The sequence below is a fragment of the Myripristis murdjan genome, chromosome 8 (assembly GCF_902150065.1).
Source record: "Myripristis murdjan chromosome 8, fMyrMur1.1, whole genome shotgun sequence".
Lineage (NCBI taxonomy): Eukaryota > Metazoa > Chordata > Actinopteri > Holocentriformes > Holocentridae > Myripristis > Myripristis murdjan.
In genome coordinates, this window is record NC_043987.1 from 391,221 (window position 1) to 412,842 (window position 21,622).

Below are 21,622 nucleotides of genomic sequence, written 5' to 3' on the forward strand. Positions count from 1 at the left end.
GAAGCGCACTTCGCAGCAGCTTAAGATGAAATATAAAAACATTGTTCAAACAGGTAAGACCTCGGCATAATCTCATGCGCAGTCTTATAACCATCGAATATTTAATTCTCTGCGCAGTAACACTGCACCTTCATCCACGGGATCGTTGTCGAAAGGACATGCCATGTTCGTGAAGAAAGTCGCCACCTAACTACTAATGGACTTCTAACAAAGGCCTACTGACTATTTTAAAAAAATTTTTTAAATAACAGATGGCAGAACTAATATGCCACGCCAAAACTCGCCTGCTGACTGAATGAATGAGGACGTTAAATACCGTGTGTGGCTGAAAGAGGGCGGACACAGAGAGAAACTCGAGGTTTCATGAGAAAAACCTGGTCCCGACTAGAGGCCTGTACCATAAAGCTGGATTAACATAGCCGGGCTTTCTCTTACATATCTGGCTTCACTTAACCAGACATCCGCACTCCGGATTGTCGATACCATAAAGCCGGCTATCAACTCGCTAATTCAACCCAGGCTTTTCCAATCTAGATCTGTGCGCGCTCACATAAAATGGGCGGAGTTTGCTGCATGCGACCAATCGAAGACATGGGAAAATCTACCCGAGCTACATACTTTACAACGACGGAGCAGACAATAATCATTAATAAATACGAGGAATATAAATAAATAATCCGCCGACTGTGTCAATGCGTAAATTAGTGCGATTATGCTACTTCCCCACCATGACAGCACGAGTCGATCTGACTACACTAACTTTTGCATGTTCAGTAAATTAATGTCTCCCACTCAGCCATACACTCCTGCAGAGAAACTGTCCCTTTCTAACAATGAGGGTCGACCCTTGAAGGAGGTCTGCCCTCAGTTTGAGTTTTGTCAGAATCATCACTTTGATTCAACTGGTTTTGATATTTCATTTTATAAAGTATCTGACGCCTCGTGTTTATTCTGCTGGTTAAAATATTATTTCACTGTCACTTAAAGACTGTACTTGCTGCCTATCTGAAATAAACAGGACGTTTGCATTTTAAGTTAGATGCAGTGTCGTTTTTAATTATTATATAATTATGTTATAATATAATTTAATTATAGTAATTACTATAATTATTAATATTTCACACTGGGGTGCCGTGAGATTTTTTGCACTTTTGAAGGGTGCCTTGATTGAAAAAAGGTTGAGAAACGCTGCATTAGATGGCTATTCATTTTGTGTATGTAACCCAAGCACTCACCTGCCGACGAGATTATTGCTCTCACGCAGTGGTGTAGTCTACGTGATACGCGGGTATACGGCGTATACCCACTAGAAAAGGTCCCGCATTTCCATGTAACCACTTAAAAATGCGCAAAGATACGTATCAGTATGTTTTTTTAGGGCCCGAGCACTGTCCCAGTGCGAAGCCCTATTGCAAAATGACAGAAAACAGGCTTTTAATATTCATCTTTATTTCTTAAAAACATTTTAGATCCAATACAGATATTTCAAAACTGAACTGAATGAACCATAAACCATAAACATGAACCATAAACAAACAAAAACAACAGTCTATTGTCAATGAACCTGTAAACCTTTTACAGGTTTTAAGGAACACGTGTGTGGTGGAGCCTACGTTTTATTAGGCTTGATGCCTCCCTGCCGATATAGAGCATCTCACAGCCACTTCTTCACAATATCGCTGAAGACCTGGTGTGTCAATCTGCAGTCAAACTGCCGAACAGCAGCTGAAAGACAAGATTCAAAAATTAAATATGATACATTTCTCTACATTCATACAATCTGCTCTAATTTCATTAGCTAAAGTAATCAGTTAACTGGCTCTAATCCCCATACAACAGTCTGCATGTCAACTGAAGAAAAAGTTGTTCAGTTATATTGTTGTGGAAAAATTGCTTTCCTTCACTGTTTAAATTGTGCTAAAGTGGTATGCATATACATAGATCAATACCTACACATCACCAATGCTGCAGAAGACATTGTGTGAGCTAAACCATGGTTCTTGAGTGACCTGAGCCGTGACTGGTCTTATTGTGAGGGGACAGAGCTACAGGAGTTACATTAGATAGAAAACCTTTCTCTCTGTACAGTAAGAAGACTGGAAAGGGGAGCAAACAGCTAGCCAGAGAGAGGAGAGCCATGCCAGACATGAGCCAAATTCCAATTCCTTAATTTCTCGCTCACTCCACACTGGGTACTCCAGCGTGATCTGGAGATCGATCGCGTCTCAAATGTTTAGAGGACCTGAGAGCCAGTAGTGAGGAGGGTCCCATGGCTACTTGGAGTGTGAAGTAGTGGGACCACGTGAATTCCAGACTCACCCAGCGATCTCGAGATCTTGCCGAAAGTGTTGAGTGTCCATTTTGTTATTGGCTGGTCCTCTCGGGCTATGGGGTGGAAAAGCTACAATGAGGATCTTGTGTCCGAAAAAACTCGCCGTGATGCAGACTTCAAGGGCTGATTTAGACCACACGAAACGTTTGATCTGATCATATTCAACTAATGTAAACATAACACTCCGTCTGCGCATCTAATCCTCTCCTCCTCGGGTAGGCGCTAGTGTGGAGGAGCGAGTAGAGTGAGCAAGTGTTGAATTTAGATGATCGGAATTTGGCTATAGGGTTTTGAAGTCAATGTGGCTCACAAAGACTATAATTATGCAAACTCACCAAACATGTAGTCTTGCATGAGTATTTCCTTGAATGGCTTCTTGGCTGTACAGCGTTTGTCCTTCTTCCCTGCCCAGTTGAATTAAGAGGCCACAGCGTTGGTTAGAGCAGATGACATCATTCTCCTTATCATGGAGTCGGACTTGGTGCCTTGTACTAGAGCCATGCGAGCAATCTAATGAGATGAGAAGAAGAAAATGGTTGTCGTCAAGATGCTGCCTGAAATCATTGCTTATACTGTTGTGTTGAGATAATTCTCATGGACATTATGTTTGGAATAGCAGACAATTAGTTGAAATTCCACAAATGTTCTCTCTCCCATCAAGGATATCTATCTGCCAATCACACAGACAACCCCGATATTCTACACCAATGGCTAGAATATCGGGGTTGGTCTGTGTTCATGAAATAAGAGTGGCGTGTGTAACATGTAGCACCTATAATGACTTATTAGCAGTTAACTACACTTTAAGAAAAGAGATGGACCAGTAGGTTCGGCTACAGGAGCGTAGTTAGGTCTAATGTTGAAACGAGACTCGGAGACCAAATCTTTAAATGCAAAAATATATGCCGGCTTTGTATTAAAAAAAACAAAAAACAAAAAAAGACATGAAAATACAATTATACAATATAGTAAACACAGTATAAGTAACAGTGAATAACTGTCTACTACCAGACTTATAGAAAGTCAACAATTATATCCCGGGTCTAAATGTATTTTTGGGTTCAATTCTATCTTGGGTGCACCCTCTTAACCTGAATATTCAGAGTCAAACCAAATTCAAGTTAAATATAATCCAGTTCCAATCCAATATCTCAAATAACCAAAACAAAATACACAAAATAAATCACAACACCGTCCATCAAAGGAGAATGTCCTACCACTCAGCCACAAATTCACAATGAATGAAAGGGTAAATTGGTTGAAAGTCCAGAGTCCAAGAAAATGTTGGTGAGCAAAGTATTGAGCAAAGCAGTGAATTCAGAGGTCCAGGTAAGTTTGGGCAGATCAGAGTTCCAGGGATATGGCCTTGGAAGGGCGCAAGGGAGTAATTTCGTCTAGAGCGCCAACACAGGTCAAGCCGGCACTGATATGAGAAATCTGATTATCAATCATCTAATATCATGTAATTTACATTAACATGAAATTGAAAAAACAATTAAATGATATGCATCACTGCACATATTTCACTTTTAGTGTACATGCCCTTTAACACAGCAAAGTATAATTCTAAATTACATAGCTGTCAATGAAATAAAACAATATGTACATCAAGTGCAGAATAAAATGACATTTGCACATCCAATAGCATATTAAACCACACTGTAACCAATTGGCTGCATGTACAAACTATAACGTCATCTCACGGCGCACTCTTCTCCCAATAATCGCAAAACAAAACTAATGGAAACAGGCATAAATTCGCATTTTCTTTTGCGCATTTTGACAAAATTCGCTCAAAAATTTCGATATATTTGGATGGAAACCCAGCTACTAGCTACTTTCCTTACTGAGGAGTTGGCAACACTGTTTGTGAATAGGCGGGACACAACACAAAATGGCGGCACCTGGGGCCTATTCCATCAAGCTGGCTAACGGGATAGCCTGGCTTATTTCGATGAGTCTCGCTAATTTAAGTGAGAGTTCCGTTCCATCAAAGTGGCTTATATGAGTTGCAGCTCAATAACCATGGCAACTTAGTCAGCAGAACTAGCCTGCTCCGTGGCAGGCTTACAGCCAAGCTTAGCTCAGCTGCTGTCAGAGAATGTCCGACGGACGCAAACAGACCCCCAAATGACGGCTCCATCACGTCTATATTGTTGCCCCGGCATCACATATTCAATTTAATTAAGTTCAAATTTAATTATGTAGCACCATGTCCGTGTTCGGAAATATAAATTCAGACTTAGCCTATTTCCCACAATGTGACCAAGCATGAATGTACGTGTTTACTTAATAAAAATAAACGTAATGAAAATCATGTGTTATCACTGTCAGTCTCCGAAATCAACCGAATAAACAATCAATTACTCAATCAAATTTTATTCATATAGCACAAGTCATACATCAAATGCAACAACAAGCGTTGAACATAAAAGGGTTGAAAAGAACATGAGGTTAAATTAAAAAAAAGACGTCTTATTTTATTTCCCACCCGCAATTTGCGATGACCCGCCTCTATTCTGCCCGAAGCCAATAGATTAGTTGACATAGGTGAGGGACATAAGAACACATATTTCAGTTAATCCCAATTGGATTCATGGTCATCCCACTTTTTGAATGATCCCTTTATATTTGGATTTTTACATGTAGCCTACCTATAATTTCATATGTAATGTAAATTCCTAAGTTTTGAAATCATTTAGCCTATTAACCATTAAAAAAACAACAACAAAACAAACTCAATAATCATCATTTTGTTCAAGCTGTGAAGACAAAGAATGAAAGCATTAAATACAGTCCAAACCATGGCTTTCTGTTGTGTTTAAATTTATAGGCTACTTAGCCTACTTCCTTCTCCAGTTTTTTGATTTCCATATCCCGACGGTGTCGCGCCGGTCAACAATTCTGCTTCCGGCGCCCCCCTGGCCACTAGCGGCGCCCCTCCAGCAGATGGCGCCCTAGGCAATTGCCTATACCGCCTATGCCAAAATCCGGCCCTGTTTGTGATGATTTCTCTATATTCTTCATACAGTCCCATCAGCAGTGTCTGCTCCGCCGCTGAAAATGTCGAGGCTCCCCTTTTCCCCTCCTTTTGAGACAGTTGTACGTTCGTTTCGACAATCGACTGTTCTGGGCTGCTTATGTGCCCCGTGAACGCGCGCACTTGAGGCTTGTTCAAACGTGGCTAGAATTAGCGCTGACTTGACGCAGCTGAATCGCGTTAGTGGAACGGGTTTAGGCTTTAGTGAAAGTTGACGCTAATTCAAGCCAGGCTATATCACGTAAGCGCAGCTTTCTTTAGCTGCTTTCATGGAATAGCCCCCTGGTAGAATCGGGAAGATTCTAAACAAACATATAGCCTTGTGAGACTCAAGCGATTTCAGTGAATTCTGCTCTGCTATTCACAGCTGCCAAGTTAGCTTTTACTCTAAAATGAACCAAAGTGACATAAACAGTTTACCGCGGGAAGGTATTTACCTCGCTTCTTGAAGAAAAATGGAAATTCCCAACAAGTCCAAGCTAGCGTTAGCAACCAGCTAGCAGCTTAACACGGACGGAACGGACTTTCTAATATTTATTGTCCCTTAGCGACCGCTTCGGTAGCACTCCTATCGGCCTCAATAAACTCCGTTTCGAGTATTATTTCTCTGCTGTCCTCTATTTTTCCTGCTTCTCGCTTTTCGATGTCCACACGGCTCCGCACACCACAGTCTCTCTCTCTCTCTCTCTCTCTCTCTCTCTCTCTCCGCACCTACTCTTCTCTTCTTCTTCTTCTTCTTCTTCTTCTTCTTCTTCTTCTTCTTTTGTTTTACCGGCGGGAAACTCTTCTCGTACCCTGTGTTGCGTCTTGCTCCCGACGAGACCAGAGCAAGTGGGCGGGACAAACGGCTACCAGCAGGTTGCTGTTTGGCTGAAAATTTTATGTCAACTGTTTCTTGGATACTCATTGGTTATTAAACATCCTCTTGACATTTTATATTAGTTTGTCATTTCACAGATCTGTTCAAAGCATAACAGTTTATTTTTATACACAGATATTACAGCTAATGTTTACTTACATATTATATCAAGGTCAAGCCCAACCCACCACGGCCATTTTTGCACAAAATTCAGTTAATATAAAAGTAAAATTCAAAACTTACCACGAGAAGGAGAAAGACGTGCGGTCCGACAGAAAGTGCAGGCAGTGGCAGCGGCTGGCAGACAGGGACTTACCTCTCAGTGTAAATAGGCTATGGGACATTTGGTCTGCTTCACTCCTTGCAGTCTCTGTCCAAAGGCGACTTTTAGATGTTTTTGTCTTTACACATTACGCACAAGTGTCAAGAAGATTTACATTTGATAAAAATATCACGATCCATTGTCCACAGCATATGGTGCTTAATTTAAAATGTTGGTACCTGCTGATTCTGCCGCGGCATTTCATTCTCTTTATAGAAATTAAATCTCCATAAAATTCACAGAGGATCTTGTTTAGCTCCTCTTTCCTTACAGGTGAGAAATCAGCTGTTTGCCCGGTGTTTTTCAGGTAGGCTAGTCTTGTAGACATTTGACGGCCCAAGACTTAGGCTATTTGTCTGCCTGACAGTTTGTCAACCCTATTTACAATATACACCCTATTTACAATATAGACTCAACATTGATTCAGTATTGGCCATTCAGTCATTAAATTCAACCATAATACAATGTTGATTCAACGATATCTTTTCAACCTTTCATCTTTTCAGTGGTTGATCCACCATTGATCTTTAACCCTAACCAAAATTCAACCAAAAATCAACATTTCTGACCATAAATCAATGTTGATTCAACAACTTTTGCTATCTGGCTTAACAAAAGTTCTGAGGGAATTATTAAAATTTCGAACCGTTTGGATTTCAGAAGCCCTCAAAGTCAGAGTGTCCACAACCAACGCCTCCACTTTTTCCCATGGACCCTGGTGTGCCTGCTGTGAATAAACAGGCACTTGCCGTCACCATGGCCACTAATTAGGCCCCAGCAGTCCAAAGTAAAAGTCTGACAGCTTGCAAACCTATGCTGATGGAAAGAGGACAAAAATTCCTACAAAATTGCATATTATGGTGTGGATTGGAAAAAGTTTGTGGCCACTGTGAAGACTAGTTTAACAGGTTTGGACTCTGGGTTTTTTTTTCTCTGCTCTGCTCTCTGCTATGCTCTGCCCCTCCCCCACTCAGCCCCTTGGTCAAGACTGAAGGCTGAATTATGCTTCAGCGTTAGAAGAGCGTACAGGGGTTGTGCGAAGCACGCATTTGCTACGCAGCGCGTGTGTGTCCAACATACCTCTGCGAAACACACTGAGCAATCCTCCGCCCACCAACGTAGACCCTGTGATGTGTGGTCGCTGCTCTTCTGTACGTCTTTAATGGCGAGAGGACGGCTACTTGCGCACCTCCTCGGCCAGGCGTTCTTCCGAGCGATCCAGCATTCTCCAAAGTTTTCAAACACAACCGACGAGTCGAGACACAACAGTTGTTTTAAAAACGGCGCTGCCAGCCGGCACAACAACAGGATGTGATGCCGGTTGCAACGAAATGCCGGAAATGATGTACTTCGGCGGACCAATCACAGCTCTTGTGGGGCTGCGTAGGGTCCGCGTAGTTACAATTTTTGGGAGGCGCGCGGCAAGGCTCTGCGGCAGTCGCACAACCCCCGTAAGCTTCGCACAACCTCCGTACGCTCTTCCTACGTGGAAGCATAATTCAGCCTTGACAGGCATCAGAAACAACTCTCAAACGCAAGCTTAGGGCGACATCTGCTGGAGGAGCACCGCTAGCAACTGGGCCAGAACTGTGTGTGTGTGTGTGTGAGTGAGTCAGTGAGTGAGTGAGTGAGTGAATGAGTGTGTGTGTGTGTGTGTGTGTGTGTGTGTGTGTGTGTGCATGCACATGCGTGTGTGTGTGTGTGTGTGTGTGTGTGTGTGTGTGTGTGTGTGCGCTTGTGCGTGCGCGCGGGGCACTGGTGCGAGGGCCCATCCAACACTGCTTGCAGCTTTAATTGACATAATGTTCACTTTCCCGTTCATAAAGCCTTCTCTGTGTTACAAAGTGGGCTCTTTTTGACCATATTTCGGGTGACACTACAGCTGGAGCTAACGTTAACGTTTCAGGAAGGGAGCCTGTGTGTGTGTGTGTGTGTGTGTGTGTGTGTGTGTGTGTGAGCGCGCGCGCGCGTGCACATGCACATCCATGTGCGTGCGCGTATACCCTCTAGAACAGTGTTTCCCAACCTTTTTTGTCTTGTGTACCCCCTGAGCCTTTTTGTCAGACCATGAGTACCCCCTCACTCATACGTTATACTCATTTGTTATAAGTCCCATTTCATTATTGGGGGGTGGGGGGGTGGGGGATAAACAGCAAAATTTCAGAGAGTAATTCTTGGGGGGGGCATGAAAAAATTGCTGTCTGGCACGATTGCACATCTCTCTTATGCTCCATTGAAATTTGCCGTACAGTGCTGAGCCCTCAGTATGTTCATATGTTTTAAATAATGCTATTAAAAACAATAATCCTCTAACCAAATTTCTTTACTCACTGTTCTATTTCCACTACAGTCCATTAAAGTAGCTTTACAAGAACTAGAAACTCAAAATAAGCTCTAAAACTAGAGGAAATACCTTGAATAATCTAACTACATCAAACTATTCTTCAAAAAACAGATTTATTGTAGTGTCAACAAAAAACAAAGCAAGATATGGCATCAAATAGTGACATACAGTATATGTTTGAGCTGTACACTGTCCCTTTTAGAGCAAATAAGAAAATGAAATGAAACTATGCCACAAAATAATGCAGTTTTAAAATGCAAAAAGTAGATATCTATCTAGAGACAAACTCAAAATATCAGTAAAATATGAACTATTTCTGACATTAATATCCTGACAGACTTTTTGAAAGAATAAAAAGCTCAGTATTTGCTCCTCCTGTGGTCTGTCCTCTCTCTCCCTCACTGTCCTGCACTCGCTTCAGCTTGTAAACAATCATTAGCTATTAGCTTAAACAGAGAGCTGAAAGAGGTTTTGGACCAAGCAGGGGAAAAATATCGCTTTTCATATTACAGCCTTGTGCTTGGTGAACAAGTGGTGTGATAAATGACTCACTGGCTTTCACCTGAGGAGGTTTTCTTGCCAGTTCTCATCAGGTTGATGCCTCTCAGGCTGACGGACTGACTGAAAGTTACAGACACAGACATATATAGGTAGACTGGACGCTTTACGCTGGAATCCCAGTAGACTGACGTCCGACAGCGGCGCCATCTTGCTCCAGTCAACCCCGCGATTCACTGTGCATTACCAATACAAGCTTTCGGAAATAAATAGCTATTTCCCTTGAATATTTTGAAGTTGTAGTGGTATAGTTGTTATCACACAAGACTTATTATTTATAGACCCGGGCTGAATTCTCGCTAGAAGCATGTTTTTTCCCCTCAGATGCCCATCAGAAAGCATACTTTATCATTTGACATGGCGAAATTTAAGATGCCTGTCAGTCCATTTGTTATCAATTTCGATTTCTCATGGCCATATATTAAGATTAGGCCTATGTAAGAAACATATTTTGTCAGTAGAATAAGGACACTATCAATTTTCAAGGTAAATATATGCACGATAGGCATACTAGTCTAAATAGTGTAATGTTGATGATTATCTAAAATGTGAAAATATTGATGATTATCTAAAATGTGAAAACATGCATGTATAGTTCTTTGTCAGAGGGCCTCATTTGATAATTTTCTTTCTGATATAATCAAATTATCAAGGTAAATATATACACATTAATGTGATAATCTAAATAGTGTAATATTGATGATATGTAACATGTGAAAAAATGGTTCTTCGTCTGAGGTTCTCATGTAGTTATTGTACCTATGAACACTCTGCCAGACCACCAAGGATCACACGCACATTATTCAAATGATGGCTCAGCAGAAAGTCAAGCATTAACATTAGACCCAAAATATACATTAAACAGTCTATGCTGTGGGAATTTGTTTAAAATGCACACTGAGTACAGGGTTTTCCCTAGCTTTTTGGGGGGCTCAGGTGGTCCCTGGTCCTTAAAAGTAATTAAAATGCCCTTAAAAAGCCTTAAGATGTTAATTTGGCTTAGGTGGTGGGTGAAGACTTTTAGGTAGACCCCCTCAAATACATGCTGGGAAAAACCTGCAGTATATGCCTACATACAATTACAGCACAAAACAGACTGACAACTATGGTCGAAACACTTCAGCCTTTATGAACATTTTTGTACAAAACAAACAAACATACAGTTCTTCATTAATCAAGTTTTTCTCCCTCAGCTCTTGGAGGACATCCTTCATATGACTCTTTGCCCTCAGTTCACGCTTCCTTGCATTACTCTTCTCCTGCTCCAGTGTGATCACATTGTCCGTAGCCTGAATCAGTCTCTTCTTTAGAGCAATTGGACAGCTGGGCAGTGCAAAGGTGTGGTCCTAGCAGAAGGGATGAATAGGTTATGGCTGGCCATCATTCTTAATCTCATCTATGCATCCAACTGCCAGCACCATGAGTATGAGAATGTTTGTGGCAGGGACACATATTCTAGCATGTTTCCATGAAGGCAGTGTGCATGTGTGCAGTGTGGGTGTGTACATGTCTAAAATGAGAGTCAGAAAGCAAGTGAGATAGGATTTCAATTGATCAAGGCCATGATGCTTACAGCTGATTAGGACATATATCAAGTACAGATACTCACAACAGGCTAAGGCAGGTTGAAATTGCCAATGTGAATGAAGCCAAATAGGCCCTTGTGTTTACATTATAGTCATAAGCATATTTGATATACAGAATACAAAAAGCCTAAATGACACACCTGCTGTTTGGAGATGAGCTGGGATGGTATGACATCAGATCTAAGCCCGACAGTCCTGTCGAAAACCTCTGGCTTCAAGTGTTAGCGACAGAGCACAGACTCATCCGTGGCTCTAACATCTTTTCTTTTGAGGGCGACCTCCCATTTCTTCCTAAGGTTCTGCTCTTTGGGAAACCTTCAGGGAGTGGGAAAAGTAACGTTAGCAAGAAAATTAGCTAGCTAACAGTTAAGCATAACCTGTTGGCTAGCTACACACAAACCAACCCAAACCAATAGCTAATATTGCCTGTTTTCCTCCGCTTGTAGCACACACAGTGGTAAAGTCAGACACGTAGCTCATTTGAGTGCCTAGTTCTACTGATTATCTTTAAAAACAGACTTGATTCAGCCTTAACTAGTTAGATTGTTGGCAAGCGAGCGAACACAACACAATCAGCCTACGGAGGAGACTCCAGTCACTTCGGGGCTAGTAGTAACGTTATAGATGTCTATGGGTAAGTTATAATGACCAAATTAAACTAAACATGTGTCTTACCTGTGAAAGGTAATTCCCTGTTGTCTGGATTGTGCAGTACGCCGGTTTTTACAATCGTAGGCTGCACAATGTTGAGGCATTTTCCATCTACAATGCTGTGGTCCCACTCTGTGCGTTTGGGCTGTCGACCGCTTCAAGATGGCCGCCAACTCTGCCGTGGAAAAAGGGGGAGGGGCCAATCTAGCCTCTTTCTATGTCTATGGTTACAGAGCTGCCACTCTGCCGGCAGCAGGATGCGGACCAAACCACTGTGAATTAAAAGGTTACTATACATATAGTAACCTTTTAATTCACTGTTTAAATATCTGTTCTGGCATTTATTCCTTATATTCCTTATTAGCGCATATCAAATCAGATAATGTGTGATATGCATGTGTAAACAGAATAATTCAAAGAACTGGTAATTGACTTTTTTTCTTGTCTTTGTGTGTGTAATCATCTTGTGAATTTTCATAGTGATATCTGAAAGTAAAATTTTGATCCCTTTCCCCTGTTTGTTAAAAACAGTGTTTTTTGGTAATATGTGGTCATAAATAGGTGATTTTCAAAACTTTCCACCAATGGGATTTCTTGGGACTTTTTTTCCCTCACTCAGGACAAACTGAGGATACAAAATCAGTTGAGTTTGCTTCTCTTGCAATTTGTCCTAGGTTTTTTCATAAAATGACTGGACTATAACTCAGACATACAGCTAGCCTCTGTTCAGCACCACTGGGCTGGTGGTAGTTCCTACATGTCCCCCCTGGGGTGAAGGTCAAGCATTTCCAGAAGGGTTTCAAACTGTGCCAGCAGCGTCCTAAAATACTGCTTGAAATGTCCATAATAGAGGCACAGCTCTGGGATGAGCTTGTGTAAATTTGACAATGGGCTGGGTGTGTATAGTTCTCGAACCGGAAAATTTGTACAGGGATATTCCACAAATCTGTGCTGCGCTGCTGTGAAATAGCTTTTACTTTGCAAATGACAGTGCCTCGTACAGCAGAACATTTCTGATGTGCCAATGTAGATTGTCAATTCTGTGATGACTTAGTGTAGCATCATATGCACTGCCAACCTGTTGCAAGTTTTTGTGGATTATTTGACCTCCATGTATCACTCCCTGTCACACAGGGGCCATAGGGTTGCAGTGGTAACTGCATGAGAAGACACCACAGAAAGAAATTTCTCAACCCATGGAGGAACAATGTTATAAAACATGTATTGTTGAAGGTTTTTGTTGACTGAAGGAAGTACAATACCTTGCCACCAGACTGTACATTAATTATCAGCATTTATTGAAACTTGCATGGTAACAGGTGAAAATGCAAAAGACAGTGAACCACTGACACGTCATGTTTTCAAATTTCACAATACTTACACAAAAAACCTGTTTTTTAATATATTTTTTTTCCCGCAAAAAAAGAAAAAGAAAAAAGTGTAATTGTCATCTTTATCAGGTAGCTCTTGATAATGGTAAGTTAGTCAAACTCTCTCCTTTTCCATGCATAAAAATTTACACTTGGGCTTGAGTGTCATAAGAACAAAAATTACCAAGGATTCAAACCATCTAATCCAAACTGGTTCTCTCTCTCTCTCTCTCTCTCTCTCTCTCTCTCTCTCTCTCTCTCTCTCTCTCTCTCTCTCTCTCTCTCTGCGAGTCTTAGGGGAAACAATTGTTAAATACTTTGTTTCAGTTCCAAATTCTTGCACTAATAATCACATTTTGTACTTCATATCCACAAGTTTAAGTATGCCTACTAAACAGAAATATATTTATATTGGTGTATGGAGTCTATTTCAGTGGATGTAAATAGGGTTAGTATTGTCAATCAGTGTCATCCACCTCCAAGATGAGGCAGTTTGCTTGTTGTCTGTGGTGATTGTTAACATGGACTAACCACAGTGCAACATGGTCAGATTCCACAAACATGTTTATTATTATTATAATTAGTTGTAGTAGAAGTAGTAGTAAATTGTTGTTGTTATTATAATAATGATTATTGGCGATGAAAAGGATCTAGAGGCTCTTTCAGACCTTTCCACCCTGGTGCCGCCAATAATATAATAACTAACCTCAATGTAATAACACCCATTAACATAATTTTTCTGTTCTTGATATAATAAAAGTCAATAAAGTAATACTTTACCTATAATATTATAACATTGCTGAATCCATATCCATTGTGTGTAATGTAACAAGATACTGCATTATAGGCTAGTTATTACATTATTAGCTGAGTTAAAAAAAAAAAAAAAGGCATAAAAATGTAATAACTGGAGCCAGTAATGTAATAATATCACTTTAGTTGGGACTTATTTGTTACACTCGACCTTTACTATTGCCTCTTTCAAAAAGCTGCTCAAAAACCTGACCACATACACACACGTACTCTCTCTCTCTATGAATTATGACTAAATAAATTATGTTTGTGGTTAGATTTTTCTCCAGCTCTGCCTTCTACTCCTTTACCATTTGAGTACCAAATGAAGCGTGAGCACACATTTGCAAACACAATTACTCTTAACGCTATATAATATGAAATCTATACCTCTTTGAAAATGCTGTGTTCCCAAATAAAAAAAAGACCACCACCATTAACAATGAGAGGAAGATATGACCGATATGACATCCGAGGGGAGTGAAATAACATCACATTTTTCTAAGGTGAACTATCCTTTTAAGTCTATACTCAGTGCCTGGGTGTAACCATGTGATGCAAGTCTTGCTATATTTCTGGATCATGATGCCACTTAACCTCTATGTTATGATGTAAGCAGTACCTTACTGTTTCTTAACATCCCAACTGAAAAATGGCAGCACCACTCAAAAAGCTCTATGTCCTATTGGCTGCCAAAAATGTATCTTCTGTGACTTCACAGACAAAAATAAGATGGACTCAGTAATATTTGGTATAGTGAAGATTTATTAAAATGGTTGGAATAAACTACTGCAGGACAGCTTTGTTCTGAGACATGAAGCCATAGTCTGAAGGTTCTGCAAATCTCTTTGGCTGAACATGAAGCTCTTGTTTTATAGATTCTCAACATCTGATCTCAAGAGACCAAACTGTCCCAGATCTGGATCCTTTGACTGAATGAAATGTCAGCTGTATTTACTTAAATCATGTATTTATGATCATGTTACAGATTGTATTTATTTAAATCATGTCTCTACATTGCTCATAGGCACATGCGATGACATTGCGCTCAGACTATACAGATCTCCCATCACAATGTGAGCCTGTGTGTATGACGTAATGTACTATACTGCAAGCAAAGATAAAACATTATTGATCCCTGTGGGAAAATTGCATTGTTGGAGCACAAAATTATTATATGATACAGCAAGACACTGAGTCAGTTCTGCTGAGGATTTGATGTTGATGTAAACAAAATTAAACTTTGGAAATAAAATAAAACTTTCTTTTATAACAAATACATACATACCAATAAAAAGTTTGTGCATCTGGGCCTCTTACGTAATAAGCTGTGGTGATGGAATTGGAAACCAAAATTGCATTACATGAGGCCATAATCGGCCAGGAGGCTTTTTTCTCCTCAGATTGTTAAAGGCATAGTTCACTATTTTGAAAAATATGATATTGTTTCTCTTCCTCTCTAGATGTTCTGTAGTAGTAGTAGTAGTAGTAGTAGTAGTAGTAGTAGTGTAAGAGTGGTGCTATCTTCCTCTCATTGTTATTGAGTGCTGGATACTGGCTGGATGCTCCAAATGCTAACTGTTAGCCTCCTGCCACTGAGGTGGAAGGTTGATTGGACGATAGCACCACCACTCTCCCAACATCCAGGTGGAAGCAAAATATCACATTTTCCAAAATGGTAAAGTAAAATTTCCCTTTAAATTAAGCAGTAATACACAACAGGGTGTGTGGTACTCCCTGACCTCAAGTGTATTACTACAATTATTCCGGTTTCACTGTTGATTCATTACTGATTTTGAAAAATATTCTGATCACAGTGCCATTACAGATAGATGCTGACACTCATCAGAATGCCTCTCAGGCAATCACAATGCACAACTGGAACAGACTGATTGACAGCTCACATGCTATCTAATCACCCTCAACTACATAACCTGAAGTGACACTTGGGAAACCTTGCTGAAAATAACAATTCAAAAAGGAAAGTTAGTGATTGTTCCATTTTCTTTTTTTGGAAGAGGATTAAGAATCCATTCTGAAATTAATTATGTGGATACATGAAGGACAAAAGCCAAAAACATCTCCTCTCAGAGCTCTGACTACAGGGAGCCTGTTTAAGTTTGTGTTCATATTGATATAACATAGTGAGACATGTTAAACCTAAATAATCTGGATGGAGTAGAACAGTCAATGTACTGTTTGCCTGACAAAAGATGTCTTTCCATTGCTTGGGTCTTTGCTACAAAGCCTCTAACCTGAGAGAGTCAGCAACCCGTTGCAAGTCGATTTATATGGAAGCCTGGTACTATGGCAATGGTGGACATAAAAATGGTTGCTGCTTTGACCACTCTGGTATGTTGATTTGATTGGTAACATTCTACTCCATTCAAATTCTGTGGTTCAACCTGGACTGACAAGAGAACCCCTAAGAGACAGCAGGTCCAAAAACCAGCTGTATACTTTGGGAGACACACATCTGGAACCAAACCTGCTACAAAAAACATAAAAATAAAAACCTGCACTTAGAAGCATCCTGTGAGATCAAAGCCTGACATAAGTTCAGACATAAGAAAAAAACAAGGCGATACTGGTGTAGCTATCCTCAAAAACAATATTTTAATCCAAACCCTTTGCGTACACACAGTCACAATCACCTTAATGATTATTTTTCAGCTGTATGGCTCTTCATGTGAAGTTTCACGTATGTTTTACGATGGAAGCCTTTGCCACAGACCTCGCATCGATGCGGTTTCTCGCCGGTGTGTGTGCTGCTGTGTTGTTTCAGAGTCGAGTGGTCACTGAAACACCGACCACAGACGTTACAGAGGTAGGGCTTCTCTCCTGTGTGGGTCCGCATATGGCGCATCATGTTGTGGCGACAGTTGAAGGATTTGCCACATTCACTGCACAGGAACGGCTTCTCTCCCGTGTGGATTCTCATATGCATTTCCAGATTCCCCTGGCTGTCAAAACATTTTCCGCACACTTCGCAAACCTTCCCGTTTTTGTGAGTTTTCAGATGGAGCTTCAAGCTTTCTTCGGAATCAAAATGTGTCCCACAAACGCCACAGAGGTCTGTGGCGTGACTTTTGGCATGATTCACCAGAGAAACCATGGAGTGAAACATTTTCCCACACACCTCACATATTGTCCGGGTCTGCTGCTTTTTTGATGTTGAGCTCTTACTCTTCCTTTCGACAGTGTTATTGTTTTCATTTTCAGCGGAGGAGCTACCCTTAGCTAGGCCTTTATCGTGTAAATGAACCAGCAGGTGTCGTTTCAAGGTGGAGTAGTCATTGAAGCATTTTCCGCAGACAGTACAAGGGTACGGCTTTTCTCCTGTATGTATCCTGATGTGTCGCATCATGTTGTGGCGACAATTAAAGGATTTGCCGCATTCGCTGCAGTTGAAGGGCTTCTCTCCTGTGTGGATTCTCATGTGCGTCTCCAAACCGCTGGAGGCCCCAAAGCATTTCCCACAAACATTGCAAACCTCCGCTTTCACATGGCTTTTCACATGAACTTGGAAGTTTTCCTCTGTCTCAAATTGTTCCCCGCAGACCCCACAGATGTCTTTTGGGTGAACTTCCATGTGATTGACTAAAGAGACATTGGCGTGAAAGGATTTTCCACAGACTTTGCAACAGATGCGGGATTTGTTTTTTTTGGCTCTCTGCAGTTTGGGTGCCATAGGCAGACGAGGTGCTGCCCTCTTCTTCCAAGTGTCATTGCTGTCACTTTCCTCGCTTTGAGACAGTCCACTGCCCCGCCACTCATCATCACTGTCTTCATGTTCAGCTGCAGAACAGCCTGAGGAAATTGCCTCCTCTCCTTCCTCCTTTGTTTCCATCTGCTCAGCCGAGGTGCTGGGCAAAGGATCACTCTCTCCTTTATCCACTCCATCAGCTTGGTAACTGGACTGAGGCTGGTCAAGCTCGTTCTTCACATATGGAGGAGTAAATATGAATCGGATGGTGTCGTCTTCCTCCAAGCCTTGCTGCTCTACCACCTGGCAGTTGGAGAGCTCTTCCTGGGTCTTTCCAGGCTGTGGAGGCTCCTGCTCCTCTTGGCCCAAACTGGAGCTCCAGTCCTGCTCACAGTTCTGCTGCTGCTCTGAAGGAAAGTCCTCATCCCAAACGGAAAGGGCAAGCTGTGGTTGCTCTAAGGGAAAGGAAAAGTAAAGATTAAACTTTCATGATGCCTGGGGAAAAGCTACAGTAACAGTGGCAGGGTGCAGAAAGGAAAAACAGAAGATAAACTAGAAAAAAACACTCAGTAGAGCACATACCTCTGTCAAAACTATGCAACTGTCAAGATATGCTAGTTTAACATATTCACCAAAAGTTAATCATGCCCCCCTTCGGCCAGTCTGTGTGAAAAGCTAATCTGTGTTATGATGTGTGAATCTGTTTGAAACATTACAATGATAAACCTTTCTACCACGTTACATCCAAATCTGTTTGTCAGTGTGTACAGCTGGGACACATTTGGGAGGAACAAAAGAAAAAAGCCACCCATAAACTGAAAACATCACCATGCTTTGTCTTCCCAATAGCTCTAATAAAATATTTTTTGTACACCTAGTTTTGGTTTGTAATTTCATTTTAGTTGACTAGAATAACATTGGTGTATTAATAAAATTGGTGTATGTCCTCAGAGCCATTATGGGCAGAGCAGCATTACAGTCCCATCACACTGCTATTGCAGCTGAAAAATAATCAAGGTTTGCCATTGCTCCCTTGTAACCTTTCCAACAGCGAGTCTATAAAAATGACACTGAATACAGCAAAAGATGAAAAAGATTAATTATTCTTATTATCAGCCCTTTGAAGCCCAGGAGCCCATGGGTGGGCTGATCCAGCATCACTGATCTGACTTTTAGATATATTGCGCATGTGTTGTCAAATTGATGAAGAAATTTTCTTAATTTGAATGTGTTTTCTTAAGCTGCAGTGTCTTGAGCTCTCAGGGCCACCGTGGTTATCAGTGTCCATTGATTACCAATCATCGGTACCAGCCCTGAAAAATCAATATTGGTTGATCCCTAATCTTTGTGTGTGGCATAGTTCTGACGTAAGTCATGGTAATTTGTAGTCTACACCAGTCATTTTCATTTTGGTGCCTGGGGACCCTCATGGGTCGTTAGGGGTCTTCCAGAGCAAAATCCTCAGCAAAATGAGGAATAATTTAAAATGCTTCACAAGCATTTAAACACAAGAAATCTGATCCAGCATCACTGATCTGACCTTTAAATATAGAATTTTTATAATTATACTAGTTTTGTCATCATTTTGTAAAACGTTTTGTTGCTTATTTTCTGGTAAATTTAAACTACTAATTTCTTACTGATTTTGGGTCAATTTTTACTCATTTTTTTCACCTTTTTCGAATGTTTTTAAAATAATTCAAGTGAATTTGCTGGGGAACAAAAGTGAAAGTAGCAAAATAAATAAATAAATAATGGAACATCAATATAAAATTAGACCCTAAATAAATAAATAAATAAACAACCAAAACAAACAAACAAAAAAAAAACAAAGAGACAAAAACACATACTTGAAAATACTTAGCATTTTGAGGTATAACAAATTATAAACCATATACTGTATTTATAATTACTAAAACTATATTTATATATAATTATCAGATAAATGATGCTGGATCGATGTAAAATTCCCTGTGTTCAAATATTTGTAAAATAAATAAATAAATAAATAAATAAATAAAAAAAATAAAATAAAATAAAACATCTCTTGAGTTAAGGATCCCTATAAGGCAACATCACTTCAAATGGATTGTCAAACTTAGGGGTCCACAACATGAAAAAGTTGAAACCATCCTGGTTAATGCGCAATGTGCATTAAAAAAGTGTGCGGATCGGGCCACATATTTTTGTCCTAACCTGACCCGAGCCGAGTCCGAGAGCATACTAACCAAAGCCGACTCGAACCCGACAGGCATTCTTTTTGTGTCCTCCATCACCAGTTTACATTTACTACCCAAAATAGCCTATGTGTTGTCTTCGGCGTCATCACGTAAAGTCCAACACTGTACAGGAAGTTGCCAGGAACAGACAGCAAGTCCATAATTTTTTTAAAAAATTTATTTTACACAAGAGTTTCACTAAAATAACCACGACGTGATCGATCCTGAACATATTTTCTATTTTTTTCGAACCCGGGTAAAGTATCCACACTCAACTATGCACATGTGCCGATCAGCAAGGCAGCATTAAAGGACTAGTTTGAATAGTGGCCTGTTCGAGTTTCTACGGGCCTGACGCTGTCTGTCTGTCTGAAGAACCTGCTGTGAGGTTTTTCATGTCAACCTAAAAACACACACGCTGTTATCTAGTCAGTCCACTTCAGCACTGTGCCGACCTCATGACATGACAACAGCAACGCGAATATCGACTTGAAATATGTCTGACACTCAGCAATTTTCCACAGGAAAGTGGGCGTTGACGGGGCAGCCTTGTGCCCGTGTGAGTGCGTAACGTTCCATCCACACGTCTTTACCCAGCAAGCACAGGAGGAATCCGCGCTGCAGACTGACAAACCTGCTAGTTTGTTGATCTTGATGTCTGGTTTTAACACCGTCTCCAGCATCCTGCGCTGCCGGCGGATCTCCCTTTTGGACAGCAGGATCTCCTCCTCGTAACCCGCAATGGTTTTTTTCACTGCCTCGAAAATCTCGTCAGCGGCAGCGGACAGTCGCTCGTTCAGCAGGACTCGGAGGAGCTGAATGCTCGACATGTCGGGAGCACGACTCTCAGATGTGGATCTGCTCTAAACACACAGCAATCCAGCTTTCTGTGCTGTTTTTGTTAGGAATATGCTAACCTCACATCTGATGTTTGACCAGTGTCAATGTTGCAAAAACAACATGTCACTTCCGGCTACAAGCTGCAAAATAAAGTAGTTAAGTACAAAGCCCCGAGGTGAAAATAAAGCAATGGATTTGAGCAGGAATCTGGCCCAATTCTGTACTAACTCTAATGATTTACGTAATCATGCATTTTGATATGATTAGGAACATGGTTTCAGAGTGCCTTAACTGGGATAGGGTGTGTGTGGAGGGCGACTTTTTCTGTCTTTCTTTTTCCTGTCTTCCTTCAAACAGTACTCACTGCAGTCTATGGGCTCTTTTCCTTGTTTAAATGTCAGACTACTGTAGGGTAAGTCACAAGCATTTACTGTTTATGAACTATTAATTATGAACCAACAGTATACATGAACTAAATATGAACTTACTATTTAGACTATTTTAAATATTTAGTATTTAGTTCAGTTAAATTCATGTGGACATTTGGGGGAAGGCTACTTGATTTTGGCTTAGGAACCAAAAGTTGGTGTGTGATGATTATTCAGTGTAATGGCCATGGTAACATTATCTAACATGCTAATGCTATCTGCCCTGTAAAACAAGAAGGCTGAAATCATCCAACTGTGTGGCAGCTGCTGATGAAAGACAGCAGCAGCTTAGTGTGCTTGTTATCCAAGCAAAGCTTCTAATGCGCTACCACAAACAATAGTAATAAATGCATATGGAATTCATTAAAATCTTGAATCAAATTATTTACATTAAGTGCGCACATATGCCCACCTCAGCCCACTTTTACATCCAGGCACGATTACAAGTATACTGTAAATCTTTATGCTTATTCTTTACTATAATATTTTTTATTTTGAAGGGAAAGTCACTTTCGGTTGTTCATGCTGAAACTGATAGCTTGACGTGGCTGCTTGTGTACTTCAGGCATATGTGG

The 21,622-nt window shown here is 40.7% G+C and overlaps 1 protein-coding gene and 1 long non-coding RNA gene across 3 annotated transcripts; both read right to left on the bottom strand.

Annotated features, from left to right (window-relative positions):
- Positions 1-1,543: 1,543 nt before the first annotated feature.
- Positions 1,544-6,254, bottom strand: LOC115364180 (uncharacterized). 2 transcript variants are annotated; one of them, XR_003928643.1, is made up of 4 exons: positions 5,810-6,254; positions 2,668-2,842; positions 2,320-2,385; positions 1,544-1,725 (listed from the first exon to the last, which is right to left on the bottom strand). It is a non-coding gene; the product is annotated as an uncharacterized LOC115364180 (long non-coding RNA). The 2 variants fall into 2 exon arrangements; XR_003928644.1 differs by lacking the exon at positions 2,320-2,385.
- An 8,351-nt stretch (positions 6,255-14,605) lies between these two features.
- On the bottom strand, positions 14,606-21,183 carry LOC115363050 (gastrula zinc finger protein XlCGF57.1-like). The gene is made up of 2 exons (XM_030057122.1): positions 20,414-21,183; positions 14,606-18,015 (listed from the first exon to the last, which is right to left on the bottom strand). Exons 1-2 carry the CDS (start codon positions 20,607-20,609, stop codon positions 16,517-16,519), a joined length of 1,695 nt encoding a protein of 564 aa, XP_029912982.1. The 5' UTR covers positions 20,610-21,183; the 3' UTR covers positions 14,606-16,516.
- Between the last annotated feature and the right edge of the window lie 439 nt (positions 21,184-21,622).

Excerpts from the sequence above, each read along its gene's own strand:
- LOC115363050 (XM_030057122.1), bottom strand. The coding sequence starts at position 20,609 with ATGTCGAGCATTCAGCTCCTCCGAGTCCTGCTGAACGAGCGACTGTCC. Across the intron at positions 18,016-20,413 it reads CAAGATCAACAAACTAGCAG|AGCAACCACAGCTTGCCCTT; the intron begins GTTTGTCAGTCT and ends CCTTTCCCTTAG.